Source organism: Eleginops maclovinus, chromosome 6 (genome assembly GCF_036324505.1).
Source record: "Eleginops maclovinus isolate JMC-PN-2008 ecotype Puerto Natales chromosome 6, JC_Emac_rtc_rv5, whole genome shotgun sequence".
NCBI classification, from domain to species: domain Eukaryota; kingdom Metazoa; phylum Chordata; class Actinopteri; order Perciformes; family Eleginopidae; genus Eleginops; species Eleginops maclovinus.
In genome coordinates, this window is record NC_086354.1 from 24,085,885 (window position 1) to 24,103,727 (window position 17,843).

The window sequence follows — 17,843 nt, forward strand, 5'->3', positions numbered from 1 at the left end:
CCTCCCTCAGGAATCACAGTAAACCTCACTTGAGGCCGACCCTCCCGACGGCTGACCGCAGCGCCGGGCTTCTGGACAACCCGGGATTATTTCCCAGCTTCCCAAGCGAGCGGCTGAACGGGGTCCGCAGCAGCCCGCCCACACGCCTCCCCGCCAGCCAGCCCAGAACCCGGTTACCCTCCACCACCACCACCTTCCCCCGCCGGGACACCGCCGGCACCGGGAGGGTGACGGAGCCCACGACCCCCGACTACTCCGTGGGTATCGGGAGAGGAAGGTATGATCCTGAACCAGAGCCAGAGTACTTTGTCCCTGTAATGTATATATGTTTCTGACAGTCTCACTGCATTTTCTGTGTTTAAAAAAAAGGATATTAATATTTGCACATTTTATTTAACATTTAGGAAATCTCGTTTCAAATCAGGAGCTAAATCTGGATGTGTTGACGTGTAATTGCTCGTCAAAACATCCAAATGATTTATGAAGAAACCAGTGTTTAGATATACAGTTTCACCCGGTAGATAAAGAACTATTTGTAAGTTTCATTTAACAGAAGCTGCGGACTAAAACCGTCAAGCCTTTAAATCTATATTTATCCAACTGTAAAATGCACGTCACACTGTTTTGCAAAATGCTTTAATCCCTACCAGCTTTACACGTCTGCATGTTTCCTTAGCCCAACAGTGCAGAAAACACAGGTAATTATTACTGTAAGGGAGCTGTGAACCTTTTTTGGTTTCTGACCCCAAAACAAATGTTTTTAGATGTATTTTTATTTGTTTTAAACTGAGCAAAATCTCCCCAACAAATCTGTTAAAATGTGTGGAAGTTGAAGTCTTAAAAACCAATGAATTACTTAATTTAGAAAAAGCAACGTACAGACATAATGCGCCAAAGTAATCTGCTTAGCAACACCTTCCCCAGGCGCTTCCAGATCATTTCATGGTGGGAGTTGGAAATAAAATAGGAGGAAGCTGGGCAGACAATGGTCTGCTGCTCGTCTCAAACACCAGAGGAGATTACATCCTCTTTAACGTGGTGCAGTTTAGCTTTATTTTCCCCATGGTGCACGGTGACGTCAGTGATTTTAGACGGACTGGATGTTTGTGAAGTGTTCTCGTTCTTAAAGGAAAAATGTTTCTACTTCTAGGAAAAAGAGGGACGAAAAGTTTACAGTGAGTACCTTTTCTTCATTTATAAAAGCTTTGGTTTGAATGTAGCTCCACGTAGAGACTAGTGGAACGGGCTGCCATGCATCCTGTAATGAAATGGTAGTTTTACTGTCAGTCTGAATGAGCCCCCCCCTCCTGTGAAGTTTCTGACTGTGTTTGTTGCCGTCGTGTAGAGAGTGACGCCTCAGTCGCCGCCTCCCCCTCCCAAACCCCCGTCCCCGAGCTTCGAGCTGGGTCTCTCCAGCTTCCCCCCCCTCCCCGGAGCAGCCGGTCAGCTGAAGACGGCCGACGAAGTGTTCGACAACCGGCTGGCCAGCAGCGTCGTCATCGGGAACACAAAGGAGCGGGTGAGGACTGGACTGCATCCCTCTCTGTGCTTTTCTGTGTTTGAGTTTCTGCAGAGGGAGTCGCTTTAAATACGGCTAGGTCAGGTATCATGTAATTAAGCAAAAGTACATTTACTTACTCCACAAATACACCTCAAACTAATTGGAAAATAGCAAAGCTTTAACTCGTCTTCCTCCGAGTTTCCCACAATGTTTATCTAACAGAAATGAACTCATCCTTTTATTTTATAAGATATAATAGTGCACTTTTTTAGCTTTAGTTGCAATTCATTGTGGCAAAAGACACGTCTCTATTAGCACGCATTTAAACCCTCATCTAGGTAACGCATCAGGATGCTTCCTCATCCATCAATTCATTCAGGATGGATCAGAGATCTTCTGATGATTGCACATGATATTTTCATCCTGAATTGCTACACACACATAGATAATGAGAAAATGACCAAAGATGAAACCGTTAAGGGTTCCAAGCTGCACCACAAAGAGCGTGGAGTTATCAAACATTAACTTTCCTTCAATATTTCTCTAGTATTTAGCTGATGCTTTTATCCAAAGCAACCTACAACCAGTGCAATAAACCATGAAGATACAGCAACAAACATGCAGGTACATTAGCCTAAAACCAGTTAGACGTGCTGGTGCCTGGTTCTCAGTTCCATCTAACTCTCTCAGGTTGTTGTTAGTAAATGCTTTATTCATCTGGCTGTGCTCCACGTTAACCTCCGGTGTGTTTCTGCAGAATGTCAGTGCAGACTCCAGCTCTGCTGCAGTTCTGTCTCCAGCCGGCCCCAAAGAGCCTCTCCGGTCCTCCTCCTCTCCGATGCCCTCGAGCTTCCAGCCCTCGCCGACGCCCCCGACCCCGACCCCGGCCCCTGCCCCGGCCTCGGCTCAGACCCTGACCCCCGCCGCCGCCGCCGGGCCGCCACTAAGCCCCGCCCCCTCCCTCCCTGCAGCGTAAGAACACATGGCTCTGAATCTGAACCGTAGCGCAGGGGCTGTCAGTAGATCACTGTGCACTTTACTGAGTGGGCTCAAAGTGGAACAGTTAGGTTAGTTTACAGAGAAGTAAATGCATATTATGTGTATTAACTTCAAGAGGAAATGGGACATGAAGGACATCATGTATGTTAAATATGTTAAGTCTGCATACAACAGGTAGAAGCCAACAGCTTAGTAGTGGATGATATTAAAGGACACACTTGAAATACAATGAATAGGGCAGAAGAGACCGGTGAGGTTTGGATTATACATGTGAATCTGTTTTCTTCTGTATTTTCTCAAAGTTTAATTACAGTAAACCTTATTAATTGTGCTTTTAAGGACTTTATTTCCATATAAAATATAGAAAACAAAGCATCTGGCTCGTTGTTTTAAAGATACTCAAAGAACCTTTACATAAAAAGGTGACTGGCTGAGTTCCTGTGTTTCTTTACCTTTTTTTTTAAACGGCTCTTCTTCCTCGATTGTTTTCTTCCAGGGAGGTGAAGGTGACGGAGGTGAAAGCGAAGGAGGTGCAGCTCTCCGTGGAGCGAGTCCCCGGCACGCTGTCCACTGCAAGCAAATCGGTGCAAGTCAACGGTGCTGCCACAGTGAGTATCGATTCCTACTCTACCCCTTTTTTTAAATTTCCCTTCACTCCCTTTTCAACGCCCAGACAAATCGATCTCAGCTCAGACAAACCCTCTGAATTAATCTTAGCTTAATTCTGCCGTATTGATTCTGATTAAATCCTCCGCTGCAGGTAAAAACAAAAAGTTTCTAAAAAGGTATCCGTCGAAAAAGGAAAGTTTTTCTGATCATTTCCAATGGATTGCACCCCCCACTCCTCCCTGAAGAAGTGCTTCGGTTAGGAGAAAGAAACCTCTGCTTCAGTTCCAGGAAATTCCCCTCGGCTTTAGGTTTTAGCGCTGCAGTAAAACTCAAAGAGCTGAAACCTGCAGCTGAGGAAACGGGAAGATAGGAGACTGCAGCTGTGTGTGGGAGGGAACTGAAACCCCCTAAGGGCCTTTGAGACGAGGTGGATATAATGTGAGGTACAGCACATTCAGACACCCTCGATGCACCAAATGTCTCAGTTTGAGCCGGTAATGACTAACTGTCATTGAAAAGGTATTTAGAACATAAGTGAAGCAACAGCTGCCGGGTTTTTAGTCTGGTGGTTATGGGTTCAAATAAATCCAACACTTTGATTTTCAAGCTAAATGAGTTTTTTTAGGTCATTAATTTTCTAATTTCTTGACCAAACATGTCTGTGTAGTCAGATGTTATCCGAAAACAAAGTATTGAAATGGTTAATATTCTACTTTAATACTTAAGCTTCTTTGTCCTGATTTATACCTACATTTTATTCCTTCAGTTACACTTTCTGTGCAAGAATTGATCTATTTTCTGAGATTTCTATCATTAAACAAAACGACGAGTCATGGTTTTTACGTCTTCTCATTCCCAATGCCAATCAATCAATACCAAATAATCCTGAGCCTGAAGCTGCCTCCAAATGAAAAGCATTTTTTATTACAAAACAATGATTAATCACAACAAGGCGCTCGGTGTCATCGGAGTACTCCCTGACTCTCCTCTCGTTGTCTCCCCTCGTGTCTCCCCTGCAGGAGTTGAGGAAGCCGTCCTACGCTGAGATCTGCCAGCGGGCGAAGGACCTGTCGTCGCAGCAGCAGACCCCCAAGGAAGCCAAGCCAGCCTGCGCTGCCCCCGCAGGCGAGGAGAGGAAGTGCCCCGACGCCGCCACCCCTGCAGGGGAGGCCAAAACCAGAGAGACATACCCCACTTCCTCCTCCTCTTCTCTCCTCCAAACCACTCGCCTCGGGCAGACCCCCGAGGGAGGCCCGGAGGCCGGCCGGACGCTGGGCCTCCCCGCCCCCTCACACCGGGAAAACCCCCAGCAGAGATCCCCACCACACCCCGCCCAAATCCCCGCAGTAGGGTAGATCTAAAAAAGGAAATATAAGTCAGGGCTACTCGACGCTTATCTCCCAGAATCAGCTGTCACACACACGGATAGGGGACGCCTTCTCTTCTGGATCAGGGCTTGCAGACGAAACGCACTTTACCGTGCACGTAGAGCACCATCCTTTTTATTCTATTTATTTGCTTTTTTTATTTCAGTTTTATTTCCTTCCTTCTTTTTGTGGTTGTGTCCGCCTATACCCGGGCACAGACGGCACGGAAACACGTCTTTCATTCTGTCCAAAAAGGCCTTGTGGGATTAAATATTCAAGTCTTGTGCGCAAAGAAAGCAGCAGGGCATTGTGGGAAGTTTGCCGCCCCACCCCCCCCCCCCCCTGTGGATGATGGGAGAGAGTGATTAGAGTGAGGGGTTTGTTTGCATGTGGAGTGGCACTGTTGTGCAACTTTATGTAGCTTAATTATGGGTCATAATGAGCAGTTCTTTATCACATACTCACATCCGTATGCAAGACTTAAATCACAAGACTTTTTTCCGCCTGAAACTGGATTTTTTTTGCAGAAATATTAACACAAGATAGTTTTCCTCCAACTTTCTCTGTGAACTATCGGTACAGTCGCTCGCTGGGTGTCGCACTCTTCCTCGGATCCTTTTCCTCTGTAAAGAATCACCTCCATCTGCTGTGTTTTTACTGTTTGCTAACACTGCTAACTACCTAGCTGTACCGCGTAGCTTGTATCTAAACGGCCGTGACGTGATATCAGTGCTGTTTCTTGTTTTGTTTTTAAGCGTCAGACAAGAAGGGCATGTGGATATCTGCAACCAAGCTTAAATATATGAATTAGGCATTGGGGCAAATTGGCTGAGAGGTGTCTGTCGAACAGATGTGTGTGTGAAGATTTATTCCTGGCATTGCATTTTTTTAGGGAAAAACCTGAGCAAGCTTTATCGACTGCTCCTCTAAGTTCCTATTTGAAACTGTGGAATCAGGCACATACTGTCAAAGGAGAAAGGCAGGGCTGACACATTTAAAGTCCAGCTGTGAGGATTAAACAGTTCCGGAGGTGAGGAAACACTTAGGACGAAGGAGATTGGTTATTGATTGATAAACATGACAGAAAGTGGGTTTCCTGCTGGAGCAGTGGGAGCCTCCTCGTGTTTTCCTCTAGGTATGGTGCTAGACGTCGAATCCTGGAACCTGTTACAGCAGCTCATCTGATATTGTGTGTACAAAATACTTGATTTAAATACATCGGCAGAACTTTAATTGCACTGTTTTTTTCCTCAGACCTGCAGGCAAATGCATTATTATTATTATTATTATTATTATTAGACAAGTGACGAGAAAAAGGGAACGGATCCTGAACGTCAAGGGAAGAGAAATCAAACGAACCCCCTTCTTCTCTGTGGACGCCTTGTTTTTGTTTGTGTTGTTGTGCCTTGTGGACGCCTGTTGAACACTGTGGTGAAGGAGGGGCGGTGTCACACGACATTGATCTCGCTTTATATAGATGATCTTTTCAGCTGAAGGAGTTCATGCAGTGGCTTTGGCTCATCGGTAAGGATTTTAATTGCTTGTAAAAAATAAGGTAAGCGAGTAGAATGTTTTGCATATAAAGGAAGGTAAATGATGAGGTTTCTTTTTGGGGAATGTAGTTTGCCAGGTTGGAGTGTGAAAGGGATTTAGTTGGGAGTCCCATCGGGGGTCGTGTGAGACGGTGTTGAACCAAACTTTAAACATTTTGGAGAACAGGAAAGAGCAGGTGGGTTTTACAGCAGGGAAACCAGTCGTGTGAAATGTCATCCTCGGGAGGGGGGGGGTGGTTTTCTCCTGTCTTCCTCACCGTCGAGTCTTCACCGCTCGTTTGGGTTTCTGTCGGCATGCTCCCTCGTCTTCTATTTTCAAGTTTGCATACTTTTGATTTATCCTGAGTTGTCTTCAAAAAAAAAAAAAAATGTTGGAGGAGATTAACTGAAGCTCTCCTCACAGCTTCACTCTGGGGGGGGAGTTGGATTTAAAGCAGAAACGTGAAGAAAAACTCACCTTAAGCTTGCAGGATGTGCAACCACATACATTAAAGCGCAATGGGACTTAATGGAGCAGAGTTTAGGATGGTTTCGAAGCTGGTGGAGTATTTCTAACCCTCTGCGGAGTGAAGCAGCAAGGATTCAGAAGTAGGGAGGAAACTTGTGTTGGATCGAAGCTTTGGTTGGGAGCTCTGTCTACTGTAGCAGCCACTTTGGCAGAAAACCAACCAGGTCTTGGATGTTTTACTGTAGTCTAAACATGAAGTTGGCTGGCAAACGAGTGTTGAATTGACAAACTGCAATTATGAGACGTTAAATGTGTGCTTTTGGATGGGGTTTCCTCCCTGATATTCGCTCGAGTGCTTGATTTAATCTCTCCTTAAGTTATCTCAGATGCAAAACAACCATTAAAAGAAAACACTGTACTATACACGATATCTGTTTTTTGGGGGAAACACAAACACCACGCGAGACCTCGCATGTCTCGCTAAAGTCTTCCTGCAACAAGAAGCATTCTGGGTAATCCCACTAAGAGAAAACAGCCCATCTGAGGAGGGCAACAAAAAAAAAGCCTGCTCATAGCTGCTTTTGATTTGGACGTACAGTTCTTGAGTTTGCTAAAAAAAATATATTTTTGGGATTTTCTTTTTCTGTTTGAAGGACTGAGAGACACTTTGGATGAGTAGAATGTTTTATTTTATTTTCTCATCAGTGGAAATGGTTAAAAAGAGATGAAAATGCACCATATCCACTTATTTATAAACCAATGCTGTTTATTCCATGAGAAATATCGTTACGTTTTTGGTTTAGGGAGAAGAAATAGGGATGCGTTGAGATCTCTGTACAAAAAAAGGAAGTGTCCATCCAGTGTTTGAGAAACTTGAATTTTATTTAAACTTGAAAAATGACTTTGCCTTAACTTTTATACAAGACAAGCATAGAGTTTATTTCTTTTCACACAAAAAAATCCCCCAAATGTTAACGAAGCGTGACATGTGGAACACATTTAGACGTCACAGGTCTCACTGAGAGAGAGAGAGAGAGAGAGAGAGAGTACAAATCTAGCAGCGTTTCCCTTTATTTTTAACCTTTTTTGTTTTGTCAAATGTACGAAAAAGAGTCTTTGTTTTCTTGTAGGTTGATTTGTTTTTTTTCGAGGGGGGAAAAACATAAACCTTGTAAATGCAAAACTAGTCAATACTGTATTAAATGTGTGCACTTTGAAGTGTGTGCTTTGCTTGTACAGTTGTAAATACTCAGAAAAATATAAGAGGTACCTTAAAAATGACTATAAAAATATATTGATCTCGTTGAACTATTAATGTCGCTATCGAGCTGGATGTAGGATATACACAAAACACCAACGTAATATTGTGCTTTTTTATTTTTAGTTTGGGTGTGCGGAGTTTCAATTCTGCTCCTCTGCAGGGTGGGCAGCTCGTCTGATTGTACATTTTTTTGTTGTCTTTCATTCCATTCTTTTTGTATGACCCCCCCTCCCTCCCTCCCTCCCTGCCTCCTCACTGTGCACTAATTGGAGAGCCTGTGGTACTGACAGCATTACTAATGAACCTTTCAAAGCTGCGTGTCCACCAACATCCTCTTTAAAAAAAAAAAAGAGCTCTGGCTTCATTTCCTTTCAGATGGAATGTTTTTGTTTTAAGCACAATAATCTAGAAGTTTGATTTACTGAAGAAAGAACATAAAAAGCACTACATGTCGGATTTTAGGCGTCACTGTGCAGCGAAGTATTCTTGACATCTTTAGGCTAAGGCTAGTATTAACAGGATCGTGACACTAATACTGAATATCTATGACTATGACACGCTCATACAACCGTTTATAATCAGACTGCACTGCGTCCACATGAGGTGGGCAGCATGACAATATCTATTAATACAATAGAGCTGGAGTTCTGCCTCTGCTAACATTGATTTTGTGGTTTTTCTGGTCATATTCGAAGATTAATGAGCATTAGGGGTTTGCTCAGTGAAGGAGTAGCTACAAATCGGGGGAAGAATAATAGTACAATCTGGTTCGGAGGGACAAAAGGATCAATTACCATTAGGGCGTGATGCGTTAGCCATGACAAAAACAGTTAGCTTAGCTTAGCACATAGGCAGAAAACAGTTAGCTTAGCTTAGCACAGTAAATAGACCAAAACTGTTAGCTTAGCACACATTTCAGGGTGAATATTTAGCCTGTCAAAATCTAACCGATTCAACTTGTTTACTCAATACAGAAAAACAGGAACTTACATTGAGCTTTTTTTCGACATGTTGAACAGCCAAGACAGATTTAGAATTGCTTGTAAGCAGATTGGACAGAACCATGCTAGCTGTTGCCATCTGCGGCCAGTGTTTATGCTAAGCTAGGCTAACTACATCCTGACTCATCTTTCAAATATCGGTATCCACCTCCAATTGAAATCTCACAGAGAAAGTAGATCAACTGTATAACAACTGTTCTTAAACCCAGATAAAACGCTAATCATTCTATGGGAGAAATTGGAGTTTCATTACCAAATTTTGGAATAATTTGTTGAACTATAGAAGTTATAATTCTTAAAATGTTTCCAAAAATGGATTAAAATCGGTAACTTTTGGCATAATTAGACCAGACTTTGTATGCATTATTAGCTGAGAGTCATGGGAGGTGTAGTTGTTGTAGGCTAGTGAATTTTAAGTTTAAATTGGCCGTTAAAATGTACAGTTGAAGTCTTCGGAAGTTGGACTAACCCAGGTTTACAGAAGATGGGTGGAGTCAAAGTGATGTAGCTATGCTTTATAGTTTTTGAATCAGATTGAGTCGCAAACACAACTCAGATTCGGGGAAATTGTTTGTGTGTCTTTACCGATTAAGTCTTTTTTGCTAACAAACTAAATACCTAATGTTGGTTCTGGTTGGTTTTCTCGGATAGCTGTTGCTTGTTTCTCTTAGAATATGGACCGAAACTTGTGTTAGCTTTGCAGACTGATAAGAGGAAAACACTCCTTGACAAAATCTGAAAGTTGTAGAAGTAAAACTGGAAGATTAGGGCAGAACTTTTTTGCTAAATCTAAGACGCTTCGGAGCTGGTTTAACGTTGGCTCGAGCTGCACCTCTAGCCACCTTTCTTTGTTTTTTTAAAGAGCGATGCCTGATGGACACGTCCCAGTTTTGTCTTCTGATTTAATTCACACGCTTCGATGCGACATGATGTAATGAACGATATCAAAATGAAGCACACTTCAAGCACATTTCTTTAGCTTGTAAAACGCTCGAGGTGGGAGCTTCCCGCCAAACGTGACGACAAACATTTGGACCTGTGGATTGTACATTTATGGTGACTCATTTCAGAAAGACACTTATTTTGGGAAAATAAAGTGAAATGTTGGAAGACTTTTTTTTTTGCCGTCACGTCAGGGATGGCTCAAGTTCCCGCCCGAGCGTCGACGGACGACAACATCCAGAAAGTCGTTGAAGTGTTTTTTTCCTTTATCTGTTTCCTGTTCCTCAGCTTCCTCTCCTGAGAAATAAATGTACAAATAATGTTCTGTTTTTGTTTTACGGGGGCGAGTTGGAGAGCTCGACTGGAATCACAGTTTTGTTTTTACACAGACCGACGTCTGATCGCATACAGATTGAGGTGTCTGTTTAGAAACCATTTGACCACATGTGGACTGCATTTTGTGGCAAAGAAAAACCAATAACTGTGCCATTATTCAACTGTTGTTTCTTTTGTCTGGGCAGTTTAACCTGTACATAGCTGAGCGCTTGCCATCTTTGGCTTTTTTTTAGTTTTTAGTTTTGTTCGTTCCTGAAAGTCCATCAAAGACTTCTCACATCTGGAGAAATGTGACACCGCTGACTGTAGGAGCAGATTCCCGTTGTATACCTCGGAACTTTTTTGAGACGTAAAATCACAGGTTTTACAAACTGGGAACTGTGAATGTGTGCATGTGTGGAATAAATAAATGTACCCACAGAAAGACCCAGACCCATGCAAAGGTGACTCTTGGTTGTACCCAAAGGGATGTCCACGAGTTCTGCACGATCTCCCGTTTCACCGGCATTAAAACAAACGCTCCTGGTGGCGGCGTTTCGAGGATTTCCTTTCCTCTTGTGGACTTCTTCTCGGAGCCTCATATCATTTCTCCTCCTTCCTTCCTGTTTGTCCGTTTTTTTGACAGTGCCATTTGTTTTTGTTTCCTCAAGGGTTGCATCTCAAATATAATATCTCGTAATGCGCACCATCGAGTGGTCTGTCTTTATCAACTCACTGTGGTTTAACTCATTAACACCATGCTAACGGCTGCGGGACAATCGATGATTTTGGACGAATAATTCTTTGCCTAACGACACCTTAAACAGACATGGAAACGGAGGTTGTGTTCAAGAGGGCTTCTTCATTTTTCTTCTGTTGAATTTCTTTGATTTTTTTGTTATATTTTTTGGGGTCTTTTCTTCCATCGAGACTGGAATCAAGCGTACATGTCAGCTATAGATAATTTAAGTTACTCTGTGTCATGATGTAAAACTGTCTAATTTGGAGAAAAAAATGTAGCTTACTGAAAAATAAAGATTTAGGCACTGTTGACGAGCCGCTGTCTTTTCTTTTTGGAAGCAACTTTGCCTCCCTAGTTTCGTAAAATAATGTGTTTCTAACCAATTGTATTTAGAAATTTGACACTGACCCGATATAATCTGCAATCACAGAAGATAACATGTATTTTTAAAGCCTTATTTTACTTATTAATCCATATCCACTTAAAAATAACAACATTTGGTACTTCCAAAAACACTCAATAAATGGATACCTAAAGAAATTTGAAGGAAAAAGTGAATTTTATGGAAAAATAAAAAGGGTAATTTCTAGCTGGATGTTGATAGCAATAAAAAAGAATGATCAGTTAAATTAATCTTTAAAAATAACATTTCAGATTGAGATTAGGATTTGAAATGTATGTTTTGTACTTTACTTTGTATATGCAGTACCTGTATTGTGTTTACCTGTACACTATCTAACCCGGCTGTTTCAGGCTTCAGCACTCCTGCAGTTATCCTCCCGATGCTGCAGGGATTTGCTTTGAGGAGGAAAAACATCGACTGACAGATTGAAGCCGTTTCAGCAAAAGTAAATGATGTCTTCCTCTTTGATAATCTGGAGTTCAGAAGAAACAGCTGCCGAGTCGAGAGAAGACCTTTGAAAAAGTGATGATCATTCGTGTTTAACTGCATTTATTGGCAAAGTTTCATTGTTCTGGAGATCTGGAAGTATAGTAAAGAGTGTCTGTTACACATTTTATGCAAACATGTTACCCTTCTATTTCGGAATGCTATGGTTAAAAGACCTCATTTACACAAAATCAAACCTGATTTAAAAATGCCAGAAATATTAAATGGTTTTATAATTTCCCCCAGAACAACACAGACCCTGGAAATTTGAATAAATCCCAAAAGTAATCATTTATTCCTCACAAAAAAGAAAGTATACAGGCACGATGTTAAAACATTTGGATGTTAAAACATTTGGATGTTAAAACATGGTGAAACTTCAGTCTGTATGAGAGAGTGAAAAGCCACAAGAGGGCAGCGTGTTCACAGAGGAGTTCATCCTGATGGACTCTGGAACACTTTGACCTGTAGTGACACTTTTTAAAATCCATATCTAATAATTTAACTTATTACCTAAAAAGATCCGTTATTTTTGAGAATCAACAATAAAATCATACATTTTTAAAATAATGATTTTGTTTTTCAGGATTTTCTTACGCACTCTTCTTCCATACAGGCATCTGTTAAATGCTGTGGATAAACAACAACCTTGGTGGGTCCAACTATATATAATTTGAGTTCCCAAACTGAAAAGTGGCTTTAAAACATTTTGAAAACCTTAATTTACTGATTTTTTAAATGACGTTTATTTATCAAACAAACATACATGTGTAAATCATCACAGTGTGTATCCTCAGAGACCAAACACACTTTCTCTGACGGCAGCACTAGGCTACAAATCAAGAAATCATCAGGTTAGTGCCATAGACTGTATAAATAATGGACGTAGTATCCGTGACGTCACCCATAGGTTTGTGAAGAGCCGTAATGAAGCTCAAAATGGGCGACTCTCACCCTCGACATCTTCCCAGTCTACCTCCCGCCCGCCCGCTCCTGGGTAATCCAAATATGTACATAGGGTTGGAGCTGAAGCGGGTGTGTCTACTGAAACACGCTCAGCTAGCTCGAAGCTACCAAGCTAGCGAAGGCTTCCAAGCTAGGCTACATGCTACCGTATGCTAGTCGGGACGCAATCCCGCCAAAAGTCAACAGCACACCCTGCGGTCTCGTTGCTATATGGAACAGACACACTGATAATTAGTGCGAACGGTGCTAAAATATAAATAAATTAATAATAACATTTCACTTACCGAAAAAACTGGAGACCAGACTTCTTGGACGGTCTGTTAGTACAATATATCGCACAGCAAGCCATATTATGTCTGATATTTGCATTCAAAAGGCACCAACATGTCCGTCAGGTCAAGTGCAGAGACTGTTAGCAGAGCTAGCAGAGCAGACAGCTAGCGGCTAGCGCCCACTGACGGCGCTAACCTGTCAATCAAAGCGACCACGCCCTTAATTATGCATAACTTTAAGCCTTAATATAATTAAAGCGGGAGAGTTATATAGAAATTCACCCTCCTCACAGTTGTCATGAATAGGGAAAATTAGCGATAGAGACCAAAAGCATTTTTTTTGTACCACGCTGTAAACATGTTTATTTCTGCTGTAAAAATTGGCATTTTAACATGGGGGGGGGGGGGGTCTATGTGAATTGCTCTGTTGGGGGCCAGGCCACGCGGCCATTCGATGAACTGCAGTTCTTGGCACTTCCGTGTTTGTTTCACTGCTCAGCCCCGGATGTTGTCCCTTGGTTATTACGCATATTTTCCCCCTAAATATAAAGGAAATGGTCGAATAAACAATATAACAAATTTCTGGGTGTGGAAAATGGGAGATAAGCAGGATAACGGCCTTCGAGGTGTACATAACACAAAGCTAATGGATATAGCGGGGCAACTTGAGTAAAGTAGAAGTACTCAGATCTTGTACTTGAGTAAAAGTAGAAGCACTCGGATCTTGTACTTGAGTAAAAGTAGAAGTAGTCGGATCTTGTACTTGAGTAAAGTAGAAGTACTCAGGTCTTGTACTTGAGTAAAAGTAGAAGTACTCGGATCTTGTACTTGAGTAAAAGTAGAAGTACTCAGGTCTTGTCCTTGAGTAAAGTAGAAGTACTCAGGTCTTGTACTTGAGTAAAGTAGAAGTACTCAGGTCTTGTACTTGAGTAAAGTAGAAGTACTCAGGTCTTGTACTTGAGTAAAAGTAGAAGTACTCAGATCTTGTACTTGAGTAAAAGTAGAAGTACTCAGATCTTGTACTTGAGTAAAGTAGAAGTACTCAGATCTTGTACTTGAGTAAAGTAGAAGTACTCCGATCTTGTACTTGAGTAAAAGTAGAAGTACTCAGATCTTGTACTTGAGTAAAGTAGAAGTACTCAGATCTTGTACTTGAGTAAAGTAGAAGTACTCAGGTCTTGTACTTGAGTAAAGTAGAAGTACTCAGATCTTGTACTTGAGTAAAGTGGAAGTACTCAGGTCTTGTACTTGAGTAAAGTAGAAGTACTCAGGTCTTGTACTTGAGTAAAGTAGAAGTACTCAGATATTGTACTTGAGTAAAGTAGAAGTACTCAGATCTTGTACTTGAGTAAAGTAGAAGTACTCAGATCTTGTACTTGAGTAAAGTAGAAGTACTCAGGTCTTGTACTTGAGTAAAGTAGAAGTACTCAGATATTGTACTTGAGTAAAGTAGAAGTACTCAGATCTTGTACTTGAGTAAAGTAGAAGTACTCAGATCTTGTACTTGAGTAAAGTAGAAGTACTCAGGTCTTGTACTTGAGTAAAGTAGAAGTACTCAGGTCTTGTACTTGAGTAAAGTAGAAGTACTCAGGTCTTGTACTTGAGTAAAGTAGAAGTACTCAGATCTTGTACTTGAGTAAAGTAGAAGTACTCAGATCTTGTACTTGAGTAAAGTACAAGTACTCAGGTCTTGTACTTGAGTAAAGTAGAAGTACTCAGATCTTGTTCTTGAGTAAAGTAGAAGTACTCAGGTCTTGTACTTGAGTAAAGTAGAAGTACTCAGATCTTGTACTTGAGTAAAGTACAAGTACTCAGGTCTTGTACTTGAGTAAAGTAGAAGTACTCAGATCTTGTACTTGAGTAAAGTAGAAGTACCAGAGTGTAGGAATACTCTGTCCCAGTAAAAGTATTCTAAATGTTCCTCCAGTGAAAGTAGAAAGTACTCTCCTCTAAATGTACTTAAAGTAGTGACAGTAAAAGTAGTCATTGTTTGATTGGTCCATTTCAGAATAATATCTCTGATATGTTTTATAATGATTGATCATTAAAGTGTTCTCAGAGCTGGTAAAGGTGCAGCTAGTTTGAATGGCTTTGTATACTGCAGGGTAGCTGCTGGATTTACTGCAGGTGAACTAAAGTCTGATTTAAGGGAGATTATATTTACCATCATTAATCTGCCTAGCAACTAAAGGGATTAAATACATGTCGTGGAGTCTGAATTGTAATGGAGTAAAACTGAATGTACTTAGTTACTTTACAGCTCTGGTTGTTGTTCCTTATAAGGAATATGTGATTTATCTGCAGGTATATATAGATAGATGTGGCGCCCTCTTACGGTTATTTTTTAATTTTTTATTATAATTTTCCTCCTTCAAAACAAAAACAAACCCACTTCATTTTAATTCAATCCATATAAAGAAAGTGCGTTCAGTTTTTGTTTATTTCAATCTCTCCAAAGTCAGCAGCAGTATTTTCTCCCGTTATAAAGCCGCTAACAATTAACACGCGCCAGACCGGAAAAGGGATGAATGAACCTTCAGAATAAAAGCATGATAATAAAAAAATAGAGGGAAAGTATTGTTTTATTAGTTTACGAAAGTAAAACATGTTTAAACGTGTATTTTAGTCTCTTTTGTCCCTTTTAAGCTTATATGTCTTGTTTGGTGCTCAAATTAAGAATAATTCTGTGGTACTTTCTCTATTTATTATATATTCTCTCAGTGTATTTATTTATTACGTTTTATTTCCTATTTAAAGACGGTTAAGATAGGAAATATTGAACTTAAAGCAGATAAATCATTAAAATCAACTATCTTCTTATTCTTCTTTACAAGATGAAAGTGAATTTAATTACATTTTTCCACATTTTCATGACTTTTTAAGGCAACTAATTAAAATGTATACTTTGGCAGTAAATAAGGCACTGGTCCTTTAATATCAATGAATAGGGACTTTACTGTAGCATGGGGTTGGCTTATTAAAACATGATGACAACACCGGCTTTAAAGGATTATTGTTAAGACAAGTAATGAGGATTTTGAGCTCATGGATTATATCTTCAGCAATATGTCGTCTTAAAGCAATCACACTTCCCTAATGCAGTTCATTTTGTCATCGAGCTACAGTGGTGGAATATAACTACTTTACTCATTTATTTAATTCCACATTTGAGGTACTTTTACTTTACCTGTATCCAGTGGCGGGCCGTGCATTTCACACCTAGGCCTTCAGTGATATCCTACACAGTCCTACCTGAATTAACTTGAATTTGAACGCCATGGCTCTAGAAACTATACATTTAGACAGAAACGCAGTATAACCGGGCGTTGCATCACATTAACATAGTCAAGTACAACAGAGTTATATTAATATTTCTGAAGCATTTATAATCAATACATCAGCATTTACAGTTAACTTAATTAATCAGATTATCTGACAAACCGCTCCTTGACACCTGTGTCTGTCACATAACGCAGGACAAGTGCCAGCTGTGCTACATTACCCACATCTGACGTCTCGTCCACCATAACAGCGACAAAGGGTGCTTTTTTAATCTTCATTTTGATCTCTTCTCCCATCACTTCAGCAATAGCATAAATCAGTTTGTATTTTGCCTGACGTCCCAGTAAACATGTTGTTTGTGTACAGGTGGTAATGCAAACCTGTGTTGTTCTCAGCAAGAAAAGAAAGAAGCTCCACGTAGTTTCCTCTGTTTCTGGACTCGGCGCTTTCATCGTGTCCCATAAATGAAAGTTCCTGTTTACCGATCAGTTGCAAATACCAGGCCTTCCCGGCAGTACAATTTGCAGTGCCTCTCGGAGGCTTTGAGCCAGGGGTACCGCTCGTAGTTTCCCTGCTGTGCTAGGCTCGCTAGCGTTGGAGTTGGTCGTTCCCTTTTCAAGGTGTGTAGCTTTACTTGAAAAGTTCGTTTTGAAAATGGCGTTGTAATTATATCTTCTACCAAATTGATCTCGTCTCCTCCTTCAGCCATTGTGGGTTGAAAAAAATAGCTTGTAGAAATCTACACAAATTAGCTCGCTCAAGTTCTAGTTCTGTTTGCTAGCTTTGCCCATAGACTGTATGGCTCTGCCTACTGCCTAGCTCTGCCTCTCAATAGTGCGTATCCAATCAGAAGATGTGCACGTGCTAACGTTAGCGTACGCCTGCTAGCTGGCCCGTTGTCGCCACCTCGAAATCTGATTGGTTAACGCCACAGTTTTGTTTGCGTTCACTTTAAGCTACAGGCGCCCGCACTGTTGATTCTGAAGGCCTAAGGGCAGATTTCTTTGACCCTAGCAACACATTATGGCTGAAATATGATTGGATAAAAGCTCTAACATAAAGGCCAGCCCTCCAAATCTCGTTCTGAGGCTGGAAGCAGCGCAGCCAAGACGAACGCTATAAAATGAAGAGAATAGACTATGGGGAATAATTCAATACGTATTTGTGGAAAAAATATATCAACATTTAATTTATATTCTGATGATGTTAGGCCAGCAGAGAAGGCCTTGCTGGCCCTGACGGCCCACCACTGCCTGTATCTCCATTGACTGCTTCTTTATACTTCTACTCGCATTTCAGAGGGAAGACTTACTTTGTAATACTTTAAAACCTTTTTCCTGATCATACTTAAAAAACTAAATGTTAAGTATGATTTTAAATGCATGACTTTTAATCGTAATAGAGTAGTTTTAATGTGTGCTATTAGTAACTAGCATTATTTTATTAGTAATTATTTTTAAAAGTATAATTTAATTACATGTTTTCTTGTCTAAAACATTTTGTATCCATAGTTTCTAACTTTCCTTTGAATTATTTTATTATTTTTAAGCTTTTATTTGTAGCTATGAGTAGGATATTTTTACTTGTAATTCTTTAGTTTTTATAATTACGATGTTAAAAATTCAAAATCTGCTGCTTCGTCTTTTATTTTGTCAATGATCCCACCGGAAGTAGATGCAGCGTGGTTTTATGCAGC

At 40.8% G+C, this 17,843-nt stretch overlaps 1 protein-coding gene across 1 annotated transcript in view; it reads left to right on the forward strand.

The window, feature by feature from the left end:
* larp4b (La ribonucleoprotein 4B) overlaps positions 1–11,047 on the forward strand; it is a 35,150-nt gene extending 24,103 nt beyond the window's left edge. The window contains 7 exon segments of the mRNA XM_063885436.1: positions 11–277; positions 1,151–1,175; positions 1,346–1,519; positions 2,259–2,473; positions 2,997–3,108; positions 4,129–4,320; positions 4,322–11,047. Coding sequence (XP_063741506.1) covers positions 11–277; positions 1,151–1,175; positions 1,346–1,519; positions 2,259–2,473; positions 2,997–3,108; positions 4,129–4,320; positions 4,322–4,459 — 1,123 coding nt within the window. The 3' untranslated portion in view covers positions 4,460–11,047.
* Positions 11,048–17,843: the final 6,796 nt, after the last annotated feature.